This window comes from Felis catus, chromosome A2 (genome assembly GCF_018350175.1).
Source record: "Felis catus isolate Fca126 chromosome A2, F.catus_Fca126_mat1.0, whole genome shotgun sequence".
Lineage (NCBI taxonomy): Eukaryota > Metazoa > Chordata > Mammalia > Carnivora > Felidae > Felis > Felis catus.
This window is the reverse complement of record NC_058369.1, coordinates 96,736,270-96,758,242: the sequence shown is the minus strand read 5'-3', so window position 1 is coordinate 96,758,242 and position 21,973 is coordinate 96,736,270. Positions and strand designations below refer to the sequence as shown.

Here is a 21,973-nt window from a genome sequence, read left to right as displayed (position 1 = left end):
ATTCTTATCTTTGGAAAATGGCAGTCAAAATTGGAAGCCATGTATCTCTGACTGCAAAGTCCATGCTCACAGAGGTAGTACAGGGATGAGAGTATAGGAGTTAGGTAAAAACAGTCTGGCCTAGAAACCTAGCTCAGTGTCCACTCCTTTCTTCTGCTTTCTCATCTTTCCCTACCTTTGCCATCCTCCCAGCAATATTTCTAAAAGGATTCCTTCTGTAGAATTTTCCTCTGTTATTTTCTTCAAGTTTATTTATTTTGAGAGAGAAAGAGAGAGAGAATGAGCAGGAGAGGGGCAGAGAGAGAGAGAGAGAGAGAGAGAGAGAGAGAGAATACCAAGAAGGCTCCATGATTAGCACAGAGCCTGACATGGGGCTCAGTCTCATGACCATGAGATCATGCCTTAAGCCACTATCAAGAGTTGGATGCTTAACTGAGCCACCGGGGCACCCCCATTATTTTTTGCTATCTATATATCCTATATATATTTATAAGCTTCTTGTGAGTCAAGACAAATATTAAACTTATGTCTTCTATACTACCAGAATCCTACAGTAAGATTTGAGTGAGCTTCCATCCACCCAACCACAGAAACCAAGCATCTCAGAAATTAGAAGCTACTAAAATAATTTGATTGATTAGCTACATTAAATTGTGTGCAAAACAAAAACTTGTGCAGTATAATTTATTTTGACCATATTAAACAAAATGCTGATAAAAGCATTTAGTACTTTTAAAAAGTATCTCGAATACTTAATCTAAGCTATTGTACAAGGATAATCACTTAAGACATATAGTTATATAAATGAAGTAATTTAAATATAATATCTAGTTAATATAATTTCTCAAAGATTTGTTCCTTATGTAGCTGACTATACCATAGTCATTTAAAGTTGTGGTTTTTATTCAAAGATTAATATTTTAAAACCTTGCTTTTTATGAAATTTTAAGTCCTACTGTGTTTTCACAGGAAGAAAAATGTAATTATTAATCCTTAGAATCTAGCTTTATTAGTACAACTTGACAACTAGCAAAAAGATTTAATAGTAAACATTAGCATTAATTTTACAGTAAATTTGGACAGACCAATGCCTTAATTAGTTTGGAATTAATTTTTTCAAAAACATTTTGTTAATAATTTAGCCCTAAAGCCATCATGACATATTCCTGAAAACTGGTAGTATCTGTCACTTAAGAAGTCCTTTGGCCCAGTTAATCCCCAAAGATAATGGAGATTGTAAAGAAAATGAATGACTTGGGGCACCTGGGTGACTTAGTCAGTTAAGCATCTGACTTTCGCTCAGGTCATGATCTCACGGTTTGTGGGTTCGAGCCCCACATCAGGCTCTGTGCTGACAGCTCACAGCTTGGAGCCTGCTTCGGATTGTGTCTCCCTCTCTCTCTGCCCCTCCCCCACTTGTGCTCTGTCTCTCAAAAAGTGAATAAATGTTAAAAAAAAAAAAATGATTTCCAGGGTGCCTGGGTGGCTCAGTCAGTTAACATCCAGCTCTTGATATCAGCTCAGGTCACGATCTCACAGTTCATGAATCGTGCCCTGCGTCAGGCTCCACGATGACAGTGCAGAGCCTGCTTGGGATTCTCTCTCTCCCTCTCTCTCTGCCCTCCCCTGCTCAGGCTTTCTTTCTCTCTCTGTTTCTCAAAATAAATAAATAAACTTAAATAAAAATTATAGATTAAAATGATTTCATACCAGCAGCAGAAGTAGTATCCTCATTGTCATGCTTTTCATGCCATTCCATAGTCCTGTAATAGCTGAGCATAACTTCCCACAGTGCTTTGCACAGGTCTGCAAGGCATGGAATATAGCTGTCTGGGGTAACATGCTGAAGAAAATGAGAAAAGTTAACTTGAAAATTATCACAACTTGCCAAAAGGAAATCAATCAATCAATCATGTCATTTGTGCAAACTAAATACCTTTGACAATTTCTAAATTCTAGAAATTACATGGATATTACAGATATTCCATACCTATTAATATTTAAAAATAATGTTTTATATAATGTGGCTATGATATAATATGTGGTCTCAGATCTCCCTAATGAAAATGTGTGGATTTATCCCCCCTCTATCCTTTGTATAAACTACCAGTTTGTCCTTCTGCCCTTTTTTTCCTGCAGGTAGAGTGATGCCTCCATCCTATTTTGTAGGCTTTCTGTCAAAATGGAACATCTGCTTCATCATTTGAGATTTCCTAACATTTCTTCTTTTGGTAATTAACCCACAAGAACCAATCATGCTGATAAAACACTGAAAGGCTAGTAAGACTGGTATATTAAGTTCTCCAAAGTAAATAGCTGGTAGAAATAAGTACATAGCAAGTATAGTTATGGTGTGACTGATGCTTAGGATAGCACAGGTCGGTAGTGGTCCTCTCTCTTTCAAGAAGTTTTTTCTCTCCATAATGATCTTTCCCTCCTCTAAGCTCCTTGTTTATTAAAACATTCATCAAGCAATTAATAAAAATACTAACTTGTATGACTCAGTCCATTTTTATGTAAGCATGTCAAATCTCTGAAATTCAACTAGGAAGTAGTAAAATAAAAGAGTTGTTAAGCTCTGGAGTCATAGCCCAAGTTGGGTTTAAGCCAAGAATGGCAGGATGGTTCAATCTTACAAAATCTATTAATATAATTCATCATGTTAACAGTGTAACAAAAAAAAATCAAATGATTATTCTAAAAGATGCTGGAATAAACCTTTTGACAAAATTCAACAGCCGTCTGTAATAATAACTCATAAAAAATAAAAATGGATGGATATTTCCTTAAGATAAGAAAACTAAGGCATACCCCCTGTGGTTAGGAACAAGACAAAGAAGCCCACTATCTCCACCACTATTTAACAATGTTCTGGAGGCATTAACCAATACAATTACACTATAAAAAAGAATAAGAAGCAAATAAACAGGAAAATAAGAAACCAAACTATAACTATCTGCAGATGATATAATAATATATCTAGAATATAATTCTTAGAGAATCAGTGATAAAAGTAACTAAAACAAAATAATTCAGCAAGGTAGCAGGTTATAAAATTAGTGCATTTGTATATATATATATATATATATATATATATATATATATATATATAATAACCATTTGGAAGATACACAGAATGAGAAACTTCCACTTATAATAACAAAAGAGATAAAAAAGATGAAATTTTTTGGAACTTAACAAATAATGATCCAAAATTCTATGAAGAAAACTGAAAGACATAAAATAGACTGGAACAGAGAGACATCTCTTATTCTTGACTAGGATGTGTCAACATCATCAAGATGCCAATTCTCCCTAATTTATGAGTTTACTGAGATAGAAATTAAAAAAGGCCAGAAATAGGTCCAGCCTCATATGAAAATAGAGTATTTGATAAATATAGGTGAAGATAGTTTTTTTCATAAATAGTATTAGGATAACTGGATAGTCAGTTGGAAAAAGACAAAGTTAGACCCACTCCTCACACCATACATAAGAATAAACTCCAAAAGGATAAGAGATCTAAATGTAAAAAAATAAAACTATACTAGCACTAGAAGAAAATTTGAGGTAATTCTTCCCTCAGCTTGATGTAAGGAAAGGCTTTCTAACTATGACTCAAAATTAGAGGTAATAAAATGTAAAAGTTGATACATTTTACTACATAAAAATTTTTAAAAAGAATTTACATGGCAAAACAAAACACTATAAACAAGGTCAAAAGACAAATTTAACAAACTTGAAAAATATTCACAACATATATCACAACAAAGTGTTAATATCATGCATTTATAAAGAACTCTCTGGGGCTTCTGGAGGGCTCAGTCAGGTAAGCATCCGACTCTTGATTTCGGCTCAGGTCATGATCTCACAGTTCGTGGGATCGAGCCCCATCTTGAACTCCATACTGTCAGTGGAGCCTACTTGGGATTCTCTCTCTTCCTCTCTCTCTGCGCCTCTCCCACTCACTCTCTTGCTCTCTCTCAAAATAAATGAATAAACTTAAAAACAAACAAACAAAAAACTCCTAAAAGTTTTTGGGGGAAAAGACCAAGCATGAATGGAAAGAAGTTACAAGCAAACTTCACAAAAAGAGATACAAAAATGCCATTAAACATATGAAAAACATGTCCCACTTCACTCATAACAGGACATATGTACATTAAAACTACAATAAGATATAAATTCTCACTCATCAGATTGGTGAAAATTTTAAAGTTGACCACTAACAAAGAATCTCTTCTTGACCAAACTCTAGCTAAGATTCTCTGAGCCCTCTTCTTGACTAGGCCTCATTCGTGGCCTGTAAAAAATCGAACAAAACACTAACATAGTTTGTAAAAGCTCAAGGCTGCATACTAGGATGACCCTAGTCCCCATTAACATGCCTACTGAGAAAACTCAAGCCTGCCAAAAGAATTTACTATTTCTTTCAGCTAACACCTGAAGATAGGCCTCCTGTCTCCCAGCCTCTGAGGGAGAGAGTAGGAGCCTAACTTCCAAAAGTGCCAGTCAGCAAACCCAGATGGGCTTCACAAGGATTAACCTCTACCTCCTGCTTTTTGTAATTTTTCATTTCCTGACTCTAAGCTCCAACTCATACCTTTCCCCTCTAAAATGCCCAGTAACCTCTGTACAAAATGAAAGGTGAACTTGGTTCACACTGGATTCTTTTCCATTTCTCAACAGTGTATTATTGATTAAAATCTTTCCATACAACTTTAATTAGTATTTGGCTTTGTTTATCTTTGATACTCTGGATACTCTGTTGGCAAGGCTATGAAAAAGCACCCACCCTCATACACTGCTAGTGGGAATGAAAAATGATATAACCCTATGGAGGAGAATTTGGCATTGTTTAACAAAACTACATGTGCATGTTCCCTTTGACCCAGCAATCCTGCTTCTAGGAATTTATCCTGAATTTATCCTCAAACAGTGTGAAAATACTTATGCACAAGATTATTTTTATCCTGAATTTATCCTCAAACAATGTGAAAATACTTATGCACAAGATTATTTATTGTGAAGGATTATTTGTAATCACAAAATATTGGAATCCATCTAAATGTCCAAATAGGAGACTGGTTGAATAAACTAGTGTTTATACACACAAAGGAGCACTATGTGTGTATAAACTATGAAAATGATAAGTTGACAACACATATTTAAATTTTAATTAAAAAAAATTTTTCCTGGTAACCATCCGTTTGTTTGCTATAGCTAAGAGTCTGTTATTTGGTTTGTCTGTTTTTTATCCTTTGTTCATTTGTTTTGTTTCTTAAATTCCACATAAATTTTTTCTCTGACTTATTTCACTTAGCATCATATTCTCTAGCTCCCTGTAAGAGGCGAGGTAGGTGAGAAGATGTGTGAAACAGGTAATGGGGATTAAGAGTACATCAAGATTTTATGAGCACTGAGTAATGTACTGAATTGTTGAATTACTCTGTTGTACACCTGAAACTAATCCAACACTGTATGTTAACTATACAGGAATTAAATTTTTTTTTTTAATTTCCCCTTCATGACATACATATATGAGAAAGGGAAATTTTTTAAATTATATACAAGTTTTTTATATACATAAAATATATTTTTAAAAACACTGAACTTAGTTACCTTTACAAGGTGGGGCTGGGAATGAAATGGAAGAAACATAGGAGGAAGTGACACTTTTCTAAATATACCACATAGGCTATAAGTAACCTATTCATAGAAGAATTAGAATGACCATCCACATTTACACATGGCTTACAGAGATTAATATAAAATATTATTGCATATTTATTCCATAATTTGGAGTAATTTTTTATGTATATATTTCATGTTTACTTTTATAATTACCACTTGACAATGAACCAGTCTTGATTGTTTTTCCCTTTGGTTTATTTTTATCCCATCATAACAAATCTCTTATAGCACACACATTTAATAAAAACTTGATACTGATGCACATGGTCAAGAAAAAGTCAAAAGCAGAGGGCAAAGAAAAAAAAATCACAAAAAAAGTTCTGGGCTGCAACTCCTCAATCATTCACCTAAATAAAGGTACTCTTCTATAAGTCAATTTTTTTCACTTTCATAAACTCAACTTTACATAAATTTATATTTATATTATGCAAATAAATTTAATCTAATTATATACCAACATTCTTTGGGGTAGATAAAAGGAAGACAATTCTTATTTCTTCCCAAAGAAAAATTATGGCTATACAAATAATTGTGTTATAGCCCACCAATTAATTTTTATTACACTTGTCACAGTTTAACAAACCAGAAAATTGAATCTTAGAACTACTACTACCTTCTATTTTCCACCCAGCCACTGTCTAGCTACATTATTTGCCTATTTTTTCTAGGAAAAGGAGGTTCTTTACTACGTTTCGTCTTGATGATTTGCTGAAATTTAATGTGTTCAGACAAGATACACAGAGATGTATACGTATTTTTTCCCAAAAAAGTTGAAATTATTGAAGTTATAGCAAGCTTTTTGTCACCAAACTGACCCAAGTGTAAATAATTCATAAATCCAGCTAAACCACTGCACATGCCCAAAAGTCTCCCAAAAGAATCCATATTTTATCAGCTTCAAAAATGTTCATACGTACAAACATAAGACTATGATGCACTGAGCACAAGATAACAAGATGACTCTTGCCTAAATTTTTAATTTAAAATAGAAACAAATGCAGAGATTCATTGTACTAAATACATAGTTTAAGAAAAAAGGGCAAGGTGGGCTAGATAAAAAAAAATACTGTTTTCAATACATTTAAGCCCGGATGTGTTCATTTCTGCACTTGAAGACCATGTTGGCAAAAAATTAAAAGAGTCATTTCATTTTATAACTGGACTCCAAAAACCACTTTCCACTATACCATGTAACTAAGTGGTGTCAACTCTCATAGCAACAAATGGTTCTCTCATGCTTTTAACACCTTATTACTAAAATCATTCACAACTAGTATTCTCTCATTACTTTATAAAATCTCCTCTAAATTTCAAATAGAGAACTTTTATTACACAGACATGGGTGAATCATAACTATAACAAAAGAAATTCAAAGAAACCAACAAATAAGCAAATAATTGTGCAAGTAATCAAAAACTAAAAGGCAGGCCAAGAAGAGAATCTGGGTTTCTGAATTAACAGCCCATGAAACCTCCACTCAGACATCTATTCTTTTTCACACCAGCAAGGTGTATTAGAAACAGGCTTAGAGAAGGAACTGGAAGTCCTGGGTCCAGCCAGCACCAGTTCCACAACTTACCAGTCACATACCCTTCCACAAAACACCACTCTGGATTTAAGTTTCGCCTTTCATAAAATAGTGTTAGAAATTCCTGGATCTAACTACCTCATCACTAGTTTAATCCACTCACCAATTACTAAATGCCTAATACTTCATCTCAATTCAAATCCCAATTAAGGGAGGATTCGTTTAGAAAAAAACCAGGAATACCAAGGCAGAGGAGCACCATATTGTAATTCCAGTTCTATGTTTGTATCACGTATCAATCATAGCAATGAAATCTTGATCAATTTAGATAATATTCACAGCAAGACATCCCAAAGAACTGAAATAACATGTCTTTAAATTCTTTTAAAAATTAAGAATATATGGGAAATAGAAATTTAATTATCAAATATTACTCTGTGTTCAAGAGTTATTTTCCATTGCCATTCTTTGAAAGCTAGTAGTGTTAATTTATTCAGCAAAGGTTGTGAGGTGAAGGGAAAAGAAAAAAAAAGTACGGTATTTTAGAAATATCTCTCGAAAACATACAGACAAGAAAGAATATTTTAAGTAATCTTAAAAATTTTAAATCCATAACCTCTATACAGATAACATAGATCTCTAGTAACTCTGAAGGTTATAAAAGGTAACAGAGGGAGCAGGATTTGGAGAATATTCACAAATCTGGATATTACAATGTAAAAAATTTCAACACAGTATTACCATTATGCTTCACTATTCAAACATCAAAATAGACTTTTTTTTTAATGTGTATCTATTTTTATTTTTGAGAGAGAATGCGCGTGCATGTGAAGGGGAGGAGCAGAGAGAGAGAAGGAGAGGGAGAATCCCAAGCAGGCTCCACACTATCGGCACAGAGCCCGATGCGAGGCTCAGACTCATGAACCATGAGATCATGATCTGAGCAGAGTAGGACGCTTAACCAACTGATCTGAGCGGAGTAGGAGCTGAGTGGGACACTTAACCAACTGAGCCACCCAGGCACCCCCCAAATAGGCTTCGTAATCAAATCTTGAAGAACACTTTAAAAAAATCCACAGATACCATATCCCTTTCTTCCTCACTGTCAGCTAACACTTTGCACTTTCCATTTCTGCTATTTAACCATCTCAACCAACATACCTGGTCAAAATAAAAATTATTAAATTAGCTTATTAAAAAAGCAACATTCCAGCCCAGACTATAAGCAGTAAGTGAGACTCTAGAGGACATTTTCAAAGAACATGAAATGAACATAAGCAGCCTTTCCAAATCTGAAGCATGCAATGAAAAAGTCATCTTTTAAAAGTTGCTTAAGTGCAAAGTGGTAAATATGAAAAAAAAAGATGCTGCAGAATTTAGTTTTCTCTTATTAATTTACTTTTATGTTCCTCAGAAATCTCTACTACCAAATACTTACAAAAATTTCAGGAAGATGATTTTTCTATTAAAACGTCAAAATAAAAATTCTTAAGGAGTATCTTAAGGTATTTTTTGTTGTTGTTTCACTTTGATTTAGCACTCTGATCACACCATGACAAACATAAAGGGAACATATGTCTTGGCATCCTCACAGGGCTCCCCAACTCCCAGCCGCTGCCACCCTCCATCCCCAACTTCAAACACACACTGATAGATTAAAAAAAAAAAACCCACAAAGAGTTAGCAGTATCTTCAGATGAATACTGCTAGTGCTGTGAGCTGCATCACCAGAAGCTGGTGGGGAGGACCGCTGCCTGTCCAGGAGGACCACTGCCTGTTGGGGAGGCTTCAGGAAAGATGTTGCAGATTCAAACAGCACTTGGCCCTGGCGCTAAAAACATCTCTGGGGAGGCTAAACTCCAGACCTAAGGAAGTGTCTGGGCCAAGCAATTACAAGATCTTTCCAACCTTGAATTACTTCTGTGAGGGCCACGCTGTACAAAATATGAATATCTTCAGTACTTTTTAGCCACTGGAAGTAAAGTACTTTCAGTACTTTAGTACTTTTTAGCCACTGGAAGCCAGAAATGTGCACAGTATAGCGGACTGGATAGCCACACGTTTGGGCTTAGGGCCCGACTTTGTGACTTACTCAGTCATGATGTTATAAATATCACTTCATTTATCTAAACACCCCAAGGGATAAAGCAAATAATCTAAATTCTCTCTACTAGGTTATTCTGAAGCTTTAAACACTATGACTCTCCAAAGACAACAATATACATACGCTGTAGCAAAACTTCTCTTGTGTCAAACTAGATTCATTCATGATTTAAAAACACAAATGTATCATGGTGAAAAAACAGGCACTCTCATGTCCCAGGCATTTTTATCATTAATGCTAAAATTGTATATATCTATGAAGTCATATGCAATAAGTATGATATAAATGATGCTAACTCGGAACTAAGAACCTCGCACCTTCTAAATTGTGAAACAGAAAGGTCTCCTTTAAATTCAAATTGCTATTAAATGGCCTTAATCAAATAGTTTAATACTCAAACAAAGCAGGTATAATCAGAATACATAATTTATCTTTCAAAGTTACAAGTGATAAAATGCTGTGAGATTACCACAAAAAAAAAGGGGCAGTATTTAAATGTAAAAACACTATCAAATTAAAAATAAGGTTTCTTGATAGGTCTCAAGAATGACTTTCTACCAGGAAATTATTTTTTGTTTCTGCTGACAGTGTGTGCCAGGCTTTAAAAATAGGTTGGTTTTTCAACATTTATTCCCATCCTCCACCACAACACACACACACACACACACACACACACACACACACACACATCACCCAGCAGACTACCTTACACTGACTGGTTCTTAGATGTGGGCAGCCCAGGGGCCTTGCCACACCTGAGCCAGTTTCAAGTGACCAGAAAACCCCTCCATTTCCAAAGAGGCAAGGCTGGATGCCCAGATAACTACAACCCAAAGTATGTACTCCATTGGCACTCATTAGTCCCCAAGAATACTGAAAACAACCAAATATTCATACTAAAAATCCAGTTAAAGCAAGTCAGACAACCTAACACTGCTCACTACCCCAACCCCCCAGCTCCCACCCCAGACACAGCCACATACATTGTGCCTGTTGGAATCCAAGACCCAGCTCAAAAGTTTCAGCTTTCTCTTAACAGTAAGATACGGTTTTGCTTTCCTTAGAACCTTAAAGAACTATGTTGACCCCAATGACACTGTATGTTGTTTCAACTTTTCTTATCCTACCTCTGATCATAATTAATGTGATCTTACTAGGTTATAAATTCTGTAACGCCTTATCTATCCTTGTTGAGCTAAACTGACTACTTGATTAACAAAAGCTGAGCAATGACAAGGGAACTGGTTTCTAACTTAGCAAGTCAGAGTACCAAGATAATGGAATTTTATGTCCTATTCCAGCATCCATGAAAGAAAGGGTCACAGGCTAGCGTGTCAGTTTGCAAGTAGGATAAAATTTCAGACCCTTCACGGTTCTTGACAATCCAGAGAATAAATGGCAGAGAAAATTTTTCCTTACCTATCTTTTGATTAAGTTTTGAACTTTAACAATTACCAAAACCTAGTTTTTATTTTACCTTAAATATATAAAAATCAATATATATTCATATATAAAAAATATATGAGTGGTGATGGTACAAATATGTGATAATAAATCCAACAGCTGAATTCTTTGGAGTATTCTACAACTGACCTGAGACAGCAACTCAAGTAAATACATAATATTGCTCTTCTAACTAAAAAGGCTTCTCTCTTTGACCAAATGTTCAAATTTGTAGCTTCCAGTAAGACAGAAAATGTCTGTTCACCTATCTAACCAAATCAACCAAATTAACCCCAATAATCAATTAAGTGTCCCAGGTGAATTTCCTTCACATCCTAAATATGCCTGACTGATAAACAACATAAATTATTTTGATATGCTACCTTCTGGTATCTGACAATTAAGCTATTAAATACAAAATAATCAGCATTCATGTGTACAAGGAGAGGGATAAGAGCAGACATTGCCGATGAGGAGTGTAAACTGAAACACACTTTCTAGAGGGCAATTTTGGAAAAATGAACCAAAAGCCTTTCACAATACAATTTCATTTCTCAACACTTACCCTAAATAATTAAAGATGTAGGCAAAGACTTAGCTTTAAGTCTATTTACTATAGTGTTGTTCATAATGACAAAAGCTGGAAATAACATAAATACCTAAGAATAGGAAGCTGGTTAATTAATCCACAGGATCTTACACTGAAACACTGTCAAGCTATTAAAAGTTATGTGGGTAGCATATTTACTGAAATGGAAAATTATTTATAATATAGAAAGTGGGGAAAATGTTATAAAACTGTGTATACAGCATAATCCCACTTTTAAAAGCTATTTGCTTACATACACATTAAAAGAACCAGCTTTGCATGCATAAATATTAATTTTCTCCTTTTTGCTTATCTATATTTTCTTACAACTAATGTTTTACTTGTATAATTTCAAATATGTATACTTTTAAGAGTAAACATGTTAATTAATGATTGCTTAATTTGAGCAACTATTTCTATAATCTACATTCTGTCTAACTCTATAAAGACTGTAAGTGATATAAGAACATATAAATACTAGACTAGTTTAAGTCAGAAAACAGCAAAAGGATAAAGAGGCAGTTAATTCTACAGAGAACAAAAACATGATTATTACTATACATGAACATTGAATTTAGCTCTGAACTTCCTAGAGACTTATCATTCATTGTCAAGACAGTCCATATACTCTCACACCATTTGATGAGAGAAAATATATTCTTCATAACAGAAAATGCCCTGAGAGTTTGGGAATAGAAACATGTTTTGACTAAAAAGAAGACTTGTCTTTAGGTTTCTATATGAACATCAAAATGAACGATATCTTCAACAGAGGACTTACTAAAGACATTTACTAACTCTCAAAAAACTGACAGTGAATTATAATTCAATATCAAGAGCTACTACTCAGAAGAATGAAAGTTTAAAAGCCTAGAAGAATGGAGTATTACACTAGCCTTCGGTTTGTCTCTCTACAATGTATGCACACAAGGCACCTGTAAAAGTACACAGCACAAAGAAGGTACATAATGTTGGTTTCCTTTCCGTCACATTTAACTTAAATTTGAAATGTGTCAACACCACACCAATTAGAGACTAAGAGGTAAATCCAATTTACTCAAGAAACATTAAGCACCTCCAATGTGCCAGACTCTGAGAAAACTCATACTGAAATGATTTCAAAAATTTTTTTCTAAAAAAACAAAAAACAAAAACAAACAAACAAAAAACTAACTCATTTTTCACCAAAGTATTACTACATTACCAAGCTCATTTCAAAAACAGAACTCAGAACTCATTAAGTTCATTTGGAAATGAAAAACTGAAAAATGGTTGGGAAAATTTCGGCCAGATTTAGCCAGCTTTATTTTCATAAAATTAATCAATAACATCCTAATTAACATCTTTAAAAAGCTCCCCAAAGAAATCCAACAGCCTGCCAAACAAGGCTGTAAATAAATTTTTATAAATGATGCATACTTCATAAACTTTCAAATAACCTACAAATAGTTTCTCTACAAAGTTACTAAGTAAAGAGCATCTACTTGGTGTTTAGAAATCTCTCCACAGACTGGTATAAACATGTAGGGGTACATCAATGTACCCCACAATGTATTTGTGCTTCAAAATAATGTACATGTTTTTAAAGCCTAAATTACTGATCTAAATAAAAACTTTAAGCCAATATATTCAAGAAAAACAGGAAAACCAGACAGAAAGATAAACTATAAAAAGAAAAATTGTGCTTCTAATTAAACCTTTCAGAAAACATTGTTTAGTAAAGAAAGAAAAGTAAGTACATTCAATTACAAAATGATTTCAAAAAGTTCAAAGCCAACTAAACTTTTAAACTCAGAGCAGTGGCTGACAGGACACAGAATTGGAGAAATGCCATAACAGAATAGGATGCTATTGGCCTTAAAAACTCTGAAGTTCTCGGTTTATCAGAGTAAACAGGAACAGAACACTAATTTTGCCCCAGATTTCTTTGTAAAGGGATATCAAAGAAAAAAAAATAGTACAATTTCATTCTAGCTCCTCTAGTAATAAACAGATAACTGTGAGTGGTTTAAAATAATACTATGAATGAGGGCAAGCGGATGATTAGAGTTCTATTTCCAATCTCTTTCCATTTAAATGAAACATAATTGTTCCCTATTTCCAAGAACTCTCATCCCTCTCTCAACTCTGCTGAGTATACTATTTCATGTATTTCACTTTTTAATGTTATATTTAAATGCTATCTAGGATTAAGGATTTCCTTCAAAATATTTCTATTAAACAGAGAAAACCAACCGCCCAAATGCCTGAACTCTTTCTTCTCACTTCTAAAATCTACCAGTCAACACCTTTTACACATCTCCTGAGGGCTGTGTTCCTTCTTTCTTACCTGACATTAGACTCTCCCACTAGCACATCCTCAATAAGTATTTTTTAAATGTTTTATTTTGTTTGTTTGTTTGTTTGTGTGTTTGTTTATTGAGACAGAGAGAGACAGAATACGAGCAGGGGAGGGCCAGAGAGAGAGGGAGATACAGTTTCCAAAGCAGGTTCCAGGCTCTGAGCTGTCAGCGCAGAACCCAATTCGGGGCTCGAACCCATGAACCGTGAGATCATGACCTGAGCCGAAGTTGGATCCTTAACCAACTGAACCATCCAAGCGCCCCACTCAATATGTATTATCAGCTACTTTTAATTGGGGCTAAAATGATTCACAATTGCTACGTATTAAAAAATCAAGAACCTTACATTCAAAAACAAGGTTCCTTCACAAATCATCTCCCTTGCTTGAGCTGTGCCATTACAGATCCTTTATATTTGTTCCCACCAGGAAAACATATTTAAATTTCCTTTCATCAGTTTATTTACTAAATTTCTAAGGGTTGTTTCCATTTTTCTCTCCTGAAGTAATCACCTTCATCTGTAGAATTCAGTTTCTAAAAGGTCACATCTTTTCATCAAACTAACAAATAAATAAATGTGATGAGAAATAATTTCTTTCTAATCTTCCCTGGTTTAAACATGTCAAATAGAATACAATATTATAAAACAAATTAAAACTTGCTTAGGTTTCAAAGAGATATCCACACTCATCTGCTTGTAACAGTACTGCTTAAATACTTCTAAGAGGCATGGGGTAAAGTTCTGAACTTTGTTAATTTTTTGTTGAGAATTGTGCCAAACAAAATGGGCCACCTTAAAATGGATCACATCCTTCACCTCATTATTCAGCTCCTCTACAACATAAAGAGCCCACCATACCTAATTCTGTTAAATCCTTTTCTCAAAGAAATTCCTCCAGGGGGCATCTGGGTCTCCAGTTGGTTAGGTGTCCAACTCTTGATTTTGGCTCAGGTCATGATCTTACTGTTTGTGAGATGGAGCCCCGTGTTGGGCTCTGTGCTAACAGTGCAGAGCCTGCTTGGGATTCTCTCCTCCCTCTCTGTCCGCCCCTCCCCTGTGTTCTCTCTCTCTCTCACTCTCTCAAAATAAATAAATAAAATAAACTTAAAAAAAAAAAGAAAGAAAAGAAATTTCTCCATGAAGCCATCATCAACATCTGCTATTACTCTCACCACTTCAAAACTCCTTCAAAGAATGTTTTAGCACAGCCTGAATATAAACCAGGAGTGTAAACTGTGTTGGACGTATAACAACGTATGTGCCAGCTGTTCTGTACAGGGGCTGGGAGGGTGGTTCTATGACAAAGCTCTAGTATACCGATAAATCACTTGTTTCCTTAATTTAACTGTATATACCTCGCTGTAATCATACATAGATGAATAATTTTATAAAGAATTACCAGATGTTTCCTGGAGTCATTTTAAGAAGGATTTACTCAAAATAAAATCAAGGAAGATAAGCCCTTTGTTATCTGATAATTTAAATATACACAGCTACTTCAAAAATCAGCTTCAAAAAAAACAGTGAAATTGTTTAAAAATGCTATGGTAAAAACTTTAAGCACAAATTTTTGTTCATAAACATTTATAAATTAAGTACAACTTGCATCTTTGTATTTTGTAAATGTACAGAGAACTTTCTCAAGAAGTAGGAGCACAAATATGTCTCTGACTTAAAAACATATCAAAGTTTAATGGTAACAAACTACACTATACATATACACAAACACACACCAGATTTAATCAAAGTAAAGATTTAAGGACAAAAGTCTAATTTGTTTAAATGTTTGTTTTAATTATTTTTTTTGTTTTAATTATTAAAAGTTATTTTCTGCTGTAACAGAGAAATCACTAACTTGTAATAAATTGCTTTACCATGAGACATCTATTCGTGACAACACTAATATAATAAAAAAAATGAAACTGATTGCTTGGATATTTAATTTAAAAATATATACTATGAACCTAAGAAAACACATGGATAAGAAGATAAACAACACATTTCAAAATCACTGAAATATAACAAATGATGGCTGTACTTAGAAATGGATAACTAAAAATGTAATTATGCAACTATATCATACTTGAAGTTAATAATCATTAAGTTTGTGAAATAGTTCTTGTGATTTATGAAATGATTTTTGAAAAAAAAAATTTTAAGCTTTATTAACAACCATCCACTGCCATTATTAACAATCCTTAATCTATCCTATATAATCACATCCTCCTGGAATATTTATTGTCTCTTAAGAATACTTCCCAATGGCCATAAAACCTGCACTTTTGACAAACTCAGTAAAGAATGAAGATTAGCTTAATTTTACACTGGTTTCTAGACATAATTACAGTAGAGAATAGATATCTACTTGCCATAACTGTTATTTTCTGAGTAGATGTTAGAAATAATTCAAGAAAGTCTCCAGTGAGAGACACAGAACATTGATGAGCTAGAAATAAAGAGACCAAGGTCAACAATGACCTCCATATTATCAAATCAAGTGGTCATTTCTGTAATATCACCTTATGCAGACTCTCAGAAGCATCTGACATAGGTTTACAGTCAATTCTTCTTGAAATACTTCTTCTGTAGGCTGTTCCACCATCTCCTAGTTTTTCTCCTACCCAGCTAGCTGCTCTTTCTCAGGCTCTTCTATTGGTCTCTCCTCCCTACCTAATCCCTGAATGTCACAAGGCCGAAGGGACCCATAGTTCATTTCTCTACACCCATTTCCCCAATATTCTTATCAAGTACCATGGACTTAAGTATAGTTAGATGCTGATGACTCCCAAATCTAACTTCAGCTCTTGTCTCCATAAGTTCTTTTATCCAACTGCCTCCTCAACAAGTCCACTTGAATGTTAATTGGCATCAAACAGAATTCATGACTTTCTACTACAAATCAGTCTTCCTTGTAAACACAAATGACACCACTGTTCTCCCAGTTGTTCATCATTCTCTTTTCCTCACACTCTATATCAATCCATCAGCAGGACCAATTCTAAAACAGAGCCCAACTCAGTTCACTTCTCACCTGTGGTTATATGACCTACAGACCTCTGTTTCTTTAAGAATGAAAAGAAATTGGTTACAGATGCTGACAAAAATAGCATTTATACACATGGAAGGACTGACCGAAAGTGTATACAGGGAACCAGCAAAGATGATTGCTTTAGAAGGACCTTACATGCAATCACAGAAGAGAATTAAGAGCCTGAGAGAAAAGGGTAAAAGAAGCTATGACAAAGAGTCCATTTAGAAGCAACTGCACTCCATAAATCTATACTACCTCATCAACCTTTACCATTTGTGTGACTGAATCTTCCATTACGAGAAAAAGAATAATATGGGGAAAAAAAAAACGTTTGGCAAACATATTTGTTTTTATTTCAGTAGCATCTTCAAATAATAGGTGCTATGAAAAATGGAATATGAATTTAAAAACTAAAAAAGAGACATATGAACAGTTATTAAATTACTACATACTGTACAGAGATCCTTATATTGCAGCTTTTGGAATTTTGTATCTGTGTTTCCTGAACATAGTTCCACATAACCAAGAACAACTTGAAACACAGTATTATGAATGGCTTGAGTGAAGTGCATGTGAAGTTGATCCATTGCTGTCTATGGAAAGAAAAAAACATATAACATAATTTCATGTTATTAAAATAAATAAATTTCAATGGATGTGAAAAACATAAGAAAAAATCTTTACCAATTATAAATTAGGCACAAAGATCACTGTTTTTCATAAAATTATAATTGTACTGTTGATTATTTGCAAATAACCCTTCAAGTAACCATAACATCATATTCCTAAAGATAAATATGAATCGTGAACACTGCTCTGTTGCTTTGTGTTTATGACTGGTACCCATCCTGCTCTTTCTTAGACATGTCAGGCATAATCACACCTTTGGATTCGCTCTGCCATCATTCCCTTATATTGTTCAGGATGCTTCTCAATGGTCACCTTCTCAAAGAACCATTTCTTGATCATCCTGTATAAATCAGTACTTGACTCTATCGACTTACGCTGATATCTATTTCTTTATAGCACTTGTTACAGCCAATATCCTGCTTCCCTCACTAAAAGCCACATGAGGGCTCATACAGAGGTGCCTGGAGCAATGCACACCGTAGGTACTAATAAATATTTAACAAGTAAAAGAATTAGCCTAATGGGGGAAATTAGACGTTATGATCATATTTTTAAGGGTCTTTAAATATGTCTCTCAAAATTACCAAGCATCTACCTTCTTGTAATTTTTCCTAGGTAGCCTAAGACACACAAAGTAATTAACTATGGTAAACAACCAAATTTCTTTATCCAGATTTTAAAATGTAAACAGAGTTTAAGTGGTTGGGTAAATGCTTAGATCTCCTTCTAAGACAGGAGATCATTTAAGGGAAGAAAACATTTACATCTATCATATTTAGCTATTTTTTAGATAAATGTATAATCCTATACATGGAGATGGTACAATTAACTTTCAAACAATGACACCCTTTGCAAATTTTTCAAGGAAGCCCTTGAACAGTAAGAGTATGTAAAGCCATGCACCATGAGGGTAAGTGAGAACAATCGGAGAATAAAAGAATTATTTGAAAAATCTGATAAATGAGGGGCACCTGGGTGGCTCAATCAATTAAACCTCTGACTCTTGATTTTGGCTCAGGTCATGATCTCACAGTGTGTGGGATCAAGCCTTGCATGGGGCTCTGTGCTTGAGATTCTTTCTCTCCCTCTCTCTCTCTGCCCTCCCCCACAAATACTCTCACACACTTCTCTCAAAATAAATAAGCATTAAAAAAAGAGAAAAATCCAATAAATGAAATGGACCTATTTTACAGGTAAACATACACAGTACACAAAAGTTTACATACCACTTTGAGGGAAACATGCTGGCCCATCTAGGAACCATGAATCTCAATCAGGACCAAGAGCTGAGGTAGAAGACTACACATCCTCTCCAAATGAATTATCTTATAATACACTTTTTTTAAAAAAACCGACATAAAATTGTGAAAATATTAAACCTGACAAACACTTCATAGTTCAAAACAAACCTCTGTAATGTTACACTCCATACACTCTGAGCCTATGTGAACCTATGTTAATATGGCATAAAAATTTACTTTGTTAAATGAAACTTTTTAAGGACACTCTACATTAGTAAATATATTCAGCATTCATAAAGATCAACAGATTCCCAATTAATAAAAAGTAAATATTCTTTCAAAACTAACCTGTGTTTTTCCAAGAAGTCGATAAGCTTGCTGAACCTTGGTGTAATGGTTAATGTCAAAATTCTTGCAGATTTTGGAAAGAGCTACATCCAACTGCTCCTATGGAATTAAAAAAGAAGGCAAGAGGCAGTTATGGAATTATGTTTTCAAGGCAATGAGAAGAAAGTATTTAATTTCTCACTTTTAATTAATATCTAAAGACATTTACTATCCTACTAGATTTAATAGTCAAAAACAAATTTAGTTATTTTTTTTACTGTTTTTTATTTTTGAGAGAGAGAGAGAGAGAGAGGCAGAGCACGAGCAGGGGAGGGGCAGAGAGAGAGGGAGACACAGAATCTGAAACAGGCTCCAGGCTCTGAGCTGTCAGCATAGAGCCTGACACGGGGCTCAAACTCCCGAACCATGAGATCATGACCTGAGCTGAAATCGGAGGCTCAACCGACTGAGTCACCCAGACACTCCTAAGATGTTCTTTTTAATTTTTTTAATGTTTATTTATTTTTGAGAGAGACAGAGCGCGAGCAGGGGAGGGACAGAGAGGGAGACACAGAACCCAAAGCAGGCTCCATACTCTGAGCTGTCAGCACAGAGCCCAATAAGGAGCCCTAACTCACAAATTGCAGGATCATGATCTGAGCCGAAGTCCGACGGGCATCTGACTGAGCCACCCAGGTGCCCCTACTAAGATGTTACTAATATGTGAGTATCTAAAAACCCATGCTTAGTGTTTCAAGGGACACCAAATCAGTATAATAGTAACTAAAGGAATCTTATTTTCATTTGTACTTTATGTTTCCTCAAGCAATTGCTAAAATCTTACAATTGTATGAACTGAATTTGTAAGACTATTAAAAAATAATAAAACAGTCCTTCTATATAATCACTAAAAAGTAATTCTCAACAAAACTACATTGACCTTCTAAGCACATACCTTAAGGTATATCTAAATGCATGAACTTTGCTTAAGGATTTCTATTTCAATGATTTCATTGTAACATAATGATTGTAACATAATGATTCTCTACATAAGTACAGAATAATATTATATATTGTGAGTGAAGAAATACTGAGCTTTCAAAAGAAAGTCCTCAATATTCAAGAGATTATTTACTTAAAAGCATTACCTTTATGTTTATCAAACTGTCATTCTTATAATTAGTAAATGATTGGAGTTATGATAAAAAAAAAAAAAAACTACCTTCAAAAAAGGTCATTTGAAAGTCCAGCCTCAATTTTTATAAGCACTCTCATCAGGAAAACAGTAAAATAAAATATCAGAAAAAAAATAAGTCTAATTACATTTATTAAAACGAATACCCTGTTTTGCAATGACTGCCAAAGACAGCGATGAACTCTGAATAAATGCAGGAAGAAAAGCAAGATTTCATGCTCACAATGACATATCTTTTCCTTTCCATTTCTACATTTTTGATGAACTGTATGAAATATCAGAAGGCTTAGGAATTTAGGAGGATTCATCAGCCAATAATTATTCTTATGTAACTTAGCTCACTGAACTAAAAAAGTTAATAATAAAAAAATAATACATGGTAAATATTTTATCTATAATTTACATGAAAACCTATCTATAACTAACAGTTTGGGGATCTTTCCAGATATGGTGTTTTCAGATACAAAATACCATTTTCAGATCCCAAAACTCCAAAAGCATTATTGAGTTTACAAGAAGACTAACATTAACTTGACCATGCACAGATATTCCAAACAAAAAACAATAAACAAAGTGTTGTGATCTAGAACACTGGTAATAACACAAATGTCAAAACATAAGATTCACATGTACTATTCAAAAACCTCTGAAAAGAAAAAAAACATTATAACTTATGATATAATCCTTCTTACCTCAATTTGTTCTAAAGTATCTTGAAGCTTTGAATTCAATTCACTATTAAATAAAACAGAGTTAGATGTTACTGTCTATCTTTAAAAGAGACAAACTAAGTGCTAAATATATACTAGCTGAATAAATAATTCATAAATTCACAAATAAATGGTAAGAGAACTAAGTTATGCTGATTCTACAGACAGTACAATAAGGCAAGGAAAATAAAAGGGTAATAATTAGAAAAGAATAAAAGAGTCATTACTAGCAGCAATAGAATTGTATAGGGAGACACTCCTAAATAATCTGTAGATAAAACTAAGAATTTAAGAAATTCACAGTTGATAGCAAGTTTTAAAGATTAAAAAGTATAATATCGATAAAAAGTAAAATTTCAAACGTAAAATCAATTTCTATATATTAGGAACAAAGAATTAGATAATGAAAAATTTTAAAATACCATTTCAAAAAACCAAATATCTCAGAATAAATCTAACAAAACATATCCAATACAAAACTGTGCTAAAGTAAAGAAGATGTAAATACCTGAAGATATATACCATGTAAAAAAACTATAACCTTTGATATAGTTATCAGTTCTCACCAAAATGATCTAGAATACCTGAAATTTTAATCAAAACTCCAGCAGGTTCTTCTTTATGTATGTATATGGAAACTGGCAAGCTGCTTCTAAAATTTATGCGGAAACTCAAATGGTTAAAAATAGTCAGGAATCAGCAACATGCAGAAGAATGAAACTAGACCACTTTCTTACACCATTCACAAAAATAAACTCAAAATGGATAAAGGACCTGAATGTGAGACAGGAAACCATCAAAACACTAGAGGAGAAAGCAGGAAAAGACCTCTCTGACCTCAGCCACAGCAATTTCTTACTTGACACATCCCCAAAGGCAAGGGAATTAAAAGCAAAAATGAACTACTGGGACCTCATGAAGATAAAAAGCTTCTGCACAGCAAAGGGAACAATCAACAAAACTAAAAGGCAACTAAGGGAATGGGAAAAGATATTTGCAAATGACATATCGGACAAAGGGCTAGTATCCAAAATCTATAAAGAGCTCACCAAACTCCACACCTGAAAAACAAATAATCCAGTGAAAAAATGGGCAGAAAACATGAATAGACACTTCTCTAAAGAAGACACCTGGATGG

General features: G+C 34.0%; 1 protein-coding gene across 4 annotated transcripts in view; it reads right to left on the bottom strand.

Moving 5' to 3' along the window:
- VPS50 (VPS50 subunit of EARP/GARPII complex) overlaps nucleotides 1–21,973 on the bottom strand; it is a 132,410-nt gene that overhangs the window by 67,797 nt on the left and 42,640 nt on the right. For all 4 annotated transcript variants that reach the window (XM_045052376.1, XM_011280388.4, XM_045052375.1 and 1 more), the window contains 4 exons: nucleotides 20,818–20,860; nucleotides 18,952–19,050; nucleotides 17,185–17,325; nucleotides 1,711–1,843 (listed from right to left, as the gene is read on the bottom strand). In XM_045052376.1, the coding sequence (XP_044908311.1) occupies nucleotides 1,711–1,843; nucleotides 17,185–17,325; nucleotides 18,952–19,050; nucleotides 20,818–20,860 (416 nt within the window). The remainder of the gene's footprint in view (nucleotides 1–1,710; nucleotides 1,844–17,184; nucleotides 17,326–18,951; nucleotides 19,051–20,817; nucleotides 20,861–21,973) is intronic.